This window comes from Podarcis tiliguerta, assembly GCF_965153285.1.
Source record: "Podarcis tiliguerta genome assembly, chromosome: 6".
NCBI classification, from domain to species: domain Eukaryota; kingdom Metazoa; phylum Chordata; class Lepidosauria; order Squamata; family Lacertidae; genus Podarcis; species Podarcis tiliguerta.
In genome coordinates, this window is record NC_139539.1 from 42,625,377 (window position 1) to 42,631,616 (window position 6,240).

The 6,240-nt window shown below is 40.5% G+C and overlaps 1 protein-coding gene across 1 annotated transcript; it reads left to right on the forward strand.

Annotated features, from left to right (window-relative positions):
* On the forward strand, positions 1–6,240 carry LOC310679910 (pepsin B-like). Its single transcript, XM_083445855.1, has 9 exons — positions 1–130; positions 449–602; positions 1,364–1,481; positions 2,656–2,774; positions 3,162–3,358; positions 3,811–3,933; positions 4,633–4,777; positions 4,989–5,087; positions 5,895–6,240. The coding sequence occupies exons 1-9, from the start codon at positions 75–77 to the stop codon at positions 6,045–6,047; spliced, it is 1,164 nt and encodes a 387-aa protein (XP_083301981.1). The 5' UTR covers positions 1–74; the 3' UTR covers positions 6,048–6,240.

Consider the following 6,240-nt stretch of genomic DNA (forward strand, 5'->3'; position numbering starts at 1 on the left):
GACAAAGCAGCTGTAATTGTGGAAAGGATTTGTGGATTCTCTAGAAGATTGCTTTGGTCAAGACAGTGAGCACCATGAAGTGGTTGATCCTGGTATTGGCTTTTCTCCACCTGTCAGAGGGCCTGGAGAGGTGAGTGTCTCAACAATAGCAACACATGAGCTGAATATATGACTGGAAATTAAATCAAGTCATACATCTTCAGCCAATGTTCTTATAATGTTCCATAGCAAAATTAAATCTTCGCTTCTCAGGCTTTGACAGTTTCTCTTTCACACACTCCCTTGCTTTTATTGAATGAATGGATGAATAATAAAGTATCACAATGGGCTATTAGTAGCTCCCAATAACAAAATATAGGAAAGCAGATGAAGAAAGAGTGCATAGCAGAAGGACAGAAAGGCCACCCATGTTGCTTCTGGTCTCTTGAGATCTTTGCGTCTTATGCAGAGTCATTCTGAAGAAAGGGAAATCCATTCGGGAGAACATGAAGGAGAAAGGAGTGCTGGAGGAATTTCTGAAGAAACACCATGCTGATCCTGCATTGAAATACCACTGGAATGAATACAACATTGCTTACGAACCAATAACCAACAACTTGAATGTGAGTATCGCATCAATATGAATCTGTACCTTTCCCCTCCTCCCTCTCAGCGTGGTAGAGAAAATACATGAACTTGCACATTGAGCTCAGCAGTTGATAATACCATCAAACAACCCATTTCCCCTACAAGAAGAATGAACTGAACACTCAACCGTATGTGCTGAGAGGTGTGAATTGGGGCTCTCTGTTTTATGACAGCAAGACACAGATGTTTGTCCAGTGTGCATTAACAAAACACACTGTAAATGATTTCAGCTTCTACTTTTAATTTTGGGGGTTATGGCTTCGTGGTATCTTCTTTGCTTGCTGACTTGTCTGCTGAGCATTCCATGAGACACACTAAAGATTATAAGCCTGGGTAACTGATCCCGAAAGGACTTGAAGGTGGATGTTTTCACTACAGCACTTTCCTCTACTGAAGATACAAAACACGAAAATGCAACTGCCTTTGTTGGGATGAACATGGCAAGCAAAGATGCATATATCTCTTGTCTGGATGTTGGTAGTTAGAGAAGAGGATTAGGGATTATGATTCTAGCATCTTGCATAACCCTCCTGTTTGCTTTGCTGTATGCTCTTGGAGAGTAGTGTAGCTTACCTTCTCTGTGGGATGCATTGCTAAACTGAAGTCTTCATGATCTAAATAGCCCCTTTGAGATCATTGGTAGCAAATTATTAGCAAGGTGGTGAAATGATAAGAGCATTAAAAGATGTGGTGAAATTCCTTTATTCCACCTCATTCAAGCTTTCTCCCTTGGCAGTCTTTCTACTTTGGAGAGATCAGTATTGGAACTCCACCCCAGAACTTCCTGGTTCTCATGGACACAGGTTCTTCCAATCTCTGGGTACCTTCTGTGTATTGTAATACTGCAGCCTGTGGTGAGTACTTTACACAGTTGCTGAAAGTGGCTGTTTGTCTTCAAGTAAGCACTTCATTTTGTTTAGAAATAAACTTACTGCAAACCTTATTTGCAGCTTTCAAACTTGGAATATCATAATAATATATTGACTGACAACCCTAAGATTCTCCTCCCTCCCCTGATTCTGGGCACAAACCCGTCTTTCTTTGAGTACAAATTCTTTATTTTTTCTCAACATATCATGAGATATAATACTAGAGCATTGTGTGTGCACGGTATGGGTTAGAAACAGCAAATGGTGTTGTGATGGCCAGATACTATGGTGCTACTCAGCTAAGAAGTGCAGGAGGAATAGTCAATGCAAGCAAATCTTATGAAAGCAATAGCATATTGCATTAATCAAGATGGACAAATCTGTCAGTTTCAGCTTTTCATTTTTTCCAGTCTTATGTTCAGTTTGTCATATTACTGCATTGGTTTGCAAATCTTCTTTTAAAAAGTCCTCACAGAAATGCACATATATTTTAGTGCACATTTCTCCCAATATACACATTTTTGTATGCCATTTTGTCTAATATACACATTTTCTGCAAGCAATTTCCCCTAATGTATACTAGCCACAACAGTTATTTTCTACCTTCTTTGTCAGAGTCAGCATGACTCAGAATAGTGGCTGCTGGGAATCACAGGTGAGAAGAGAAAACTGTTTGCACTCACATCCTGCTTACTGGCTTCCAATAGGCATCTGATTGATCATCATGACAACAGAATTCTGACTTAGATGGGCCATTACCATGATCCAGCGGCTCTTCTTATGTTCTTATATAATGCATTTTAGTATATTATTTTCACTCATATCATACATTTTTATGTACAAATGTTCTTACGATGAAGATACATTATGAAGCTGTCCTCAAACCATGTTAAAATGGTGCAGGCCCTTCTTTTGACCAACAATGGTGACCTTCTGAGGTAAATGCAGTCACAATGCTTGTATATTTTTGTGAGAAGTGCCCCTTTCCTGTTGCCTCCTTTTTAGCCTCTTCACTATGTGTGCATATAAGAGTTCATGGGTGATAGGCTGGGTCTGTAGCAAAGTCAGATCTGTTGTAAACTGAATCTTGCATGCTAATGGGCAGCTTTCACTGCCTCATAGAGATAGATTTGTACTCTATGTTTCTTTTTTATTCTAGGGAACCACCATAGGTTCAACCCCAGTGCATCTTCCACTTACTCCAACAATGGACAGACCTATACACTATCCTATGGGAGTGGTAGCTTAACTGTCATGCTAGGCTATGATACAGTGCAGGTAAGTGAACTTTGCACTGTGAGTCACTCATCCTTAAGTGTGCCACATTCTGGGAATATTCAAACTAAGGTAAAGCTAATAATTCTGGGAATCCAGTTACCAATGGCAGGAATCCTTTGCAGTATAAGAAAGCATCCTGTTCTGAACTCAGCATCGAAATCTGAATTTAACAAGTGCAAAAAACTAAGTTCCTAAGGCACAGCAGTGATTGGTGGTACCCACTGAGATCCAGTTTTGCTGAGATTGACACCAGACCACATTTTGAAGAATCCACTCCACTGGGACTCATTGTCTCTTCGTGTAGCATTATTCCTAAACTGTTGAGTATTGCCTGTCAGTTATCACGATTCACGTTGCAAGTGAACCCCACTGATTCCTTCTTTCCAGGTCCAGAACATTGTCGTTCAAAACCAGGAGTTTGGCTTGAGTCAAAATGAGCCTTCCAGTCCTTTCTACTATGCCAGTTTTGATGGGATTTTAGGCATGGGCTATCCCGGCTTAGCTGTAGCAGGTCCCACCATTATGCAGCAGATGCTAAGACAAGGGCAGCTTTCTGAACCCATCTTCAGCTTCTATTTCTCCCGGTAAGATCCAAAACCTGATATTTTTGTCAGGGGCATGTGCAAGACCACACTGAGAAATTACTGGCAATCTAGGATAAATAAAGTACTCCTAAATGGTTCCATCCTTACAGTAACAAAAGACAGTTGAGAATGAGTGTACGAGCAATTGATGCAAATTAAGCTTTCTGTTAACTCTGTGACCCTTCTTAATCAACCTTCCCTTTTATTACCATCACTGGAGTGATGAAAGGATGGATTTTCACCAGTGGAGTAAGATTCTGATCCTTAATGTGGGGCAATCTGTGCCCGATTTGTTCTTTCCCCCTTTGACCTGCCAACTGTTTATTACTCTCCATTTATGCTTTCTCTAATCTTCTCTAGGCTTATTTACCTGTGGACTTATAGAGCACCATCAAATTTATAGGTAGTTAGAACTAATCCTTGTCTGTTTTAAACCATTTTTGTTTTCTCAGCCAACCAACTGCTCAGTATGGAGGGGAAATGGTTTTGGGAGGTGTAGACAATCGGTTGTACTCTGGGCAAATTACCTGGACGCCTGTCACCCGTGAATATTACTGGCAGATTGGTATTCAGGAGTAAGTGGCACACATTATTTCCATTTTATCTATACCTAGCTGTGCTTTCCTGCTTTAAACATGTTCCATTTCCAGGTGACAAAAATGGCTTTGCCTTTCTGCAGAGTGGGGTACTTTTATTCCTCCTGCTTACTGCTTTAGAATACGTGTGTTGTGGGCTTGGGACTGGAATGAAACGATTGCATCAATGGATATTCCAGCTGGGTATAGCATTTAACTAAAAATAAAAATCCAAACAAGTAACAATATATTGCAGTATGAAAACTGAGAAAATATAGATTTTCTGGAACTAAAATGTTGCCTTGAGGAAAACATATAATGTCTGCATCTTTATTGCGTGCACATACTTGAATGCATGTAAAATCCAGAAAGGCCATTAACAACTCTGTCGTAGCCAAAGATCACTCTTTTGTGCCAGCCTCAAGAGAAGCAATAGGGTTAATATCTTAGGATGAAAATGGATTGGATGGATCAGTGCATAATCTACTCCAATTAATATATGACAAGATGAATCCTATGGGGAAACTCTGTGAACGGGAGGAAGTGTAGGTGGGAAAGACCAAATCTCAAACAGTGAATTTTCTGTATAATATATGTGGAAGGAGGTGGCGCGTTTTGTCTCAGTGTACAATGCACAACTACAGAGGTGAGTCTCTGAGAACCCATTTGGGGCCTTAATATCATTTCTTTCCTCTGCAGGTTTGCTATTGGCAGCCAGGCTACTGGCTGGTGCAGTCAAGGCTGCCAGGCAATCGTGGACACTGGAACATATCTACTTGCTGTCCCACAGCAGTACATGGGGAATTTCTTGCAAGCTGTAGGTGGTCAAGAATACAATGGTGAGGTGAGTAGATGAGGTAATTTCAGAAAGCCACACCTCAGGAGACAGTGAGCTGCTTGCAGGAAACACAATGTGCTCATAGAACTTTGCTATATGCACCAAAAAGAACGGAAAATATTTTGCTTGCTTTAGCCTGTTTTCTACAGGGGACATGACTCAACCAACCTAGCCTACACAAATAGTTAACCTTCCCTCTTTATTTGTTCATTTTCAGTTTGTGGTGAACTGCAACTATGTCCAGAACATGCCCACCATCACCTTTATCATCAACGGATCCCAGTTTCCACTGCCTCCATCTGCCTATGTCACCAATGTACGTATATACCATATTGCTAAACATAATTCCCCAGAACAGTATGCGTTTTGAACCATGCTATGTTCATAATACCTGTCTCCTTGATCCTTGCCCATCCTGGCTTATAAAAGTGAGTCGGGAAGGGCTGGGCGATGGGTTCTGTGGGGTGGTGAATGCTTCCCTCTGTGAGGGAGCCTTCCCAGACCTGCTGAAAGAGGCAATTATAAATAATAAAATTATTATTATTATTATTCCATCATTATCGTATTCTGTCATTAAACCTTATAAATTACCTGATTTCTGTTTTAACAACAGATTAAGAGTCTGGTTTTTTATACTAAGGGGTGGCATTTATTTACTCAGGAAAACTGTTGTAATGGTGCCTTGTATTTTTTTCTCCTAACCTTTTTTGTGGGGTCATTTTAATTTTATTTTTTGAGACCATAGACCTGACATGGATCTATCACTGATGCTCGATTTACAGTTGCAGATTGTTCCTAAAGAGATGTTTGCTCGGACTGTAATTGCCAAAAGCAAGAGTATGAGCAGTACTAGCACCTATAAAATAGTGAAAAAGAATCCCTCCATTTTGTCACTTCTCCCAGAGTGGAGATGATGCTCACTGGGCTGGCCTCACTATTGGCCCTGTCTGCATTGTGGCCAGCCCTGAATCTGGACATGTAGATGGTCAGAGACATACTGGAGCATATCAAATGTGGATCTCTAGTGTGTCTTTGCGAACAAGTCCTTATTCCAGACTTCCTTGGAATGCCGTCTTATTTATTTCCCCAGCACAGGGTTAACTTGTTTTCTTTTGTTCCACAGAATAATGGATATTGTACAATTGAGATTGAGGCTACGTACTTGCCTTCTCCAACTGGGGAGCCACTGTGGATCTTGGGTGATGTCTTCCTTAAGGAGTATTATTCTGTCTTTGATATGGCCAACAACAGGGTGGGCTTTGCACCTTCAGCCTAGATAAAGAAAAAAAAGCCCAATTCTTTTCTGGATCAATAGTGCTACTCTTTGGGAATTCAACAGAATCATTCTACATTGTTTGTAAAGGAAATTGCAGTATTCTTACCTTTCCACAATTCATCTGCTACTGCTTTTATACTATCATTTCTCTTGAGATCCATTGCTATCGAGAAATAAATACCAATATGCCAAA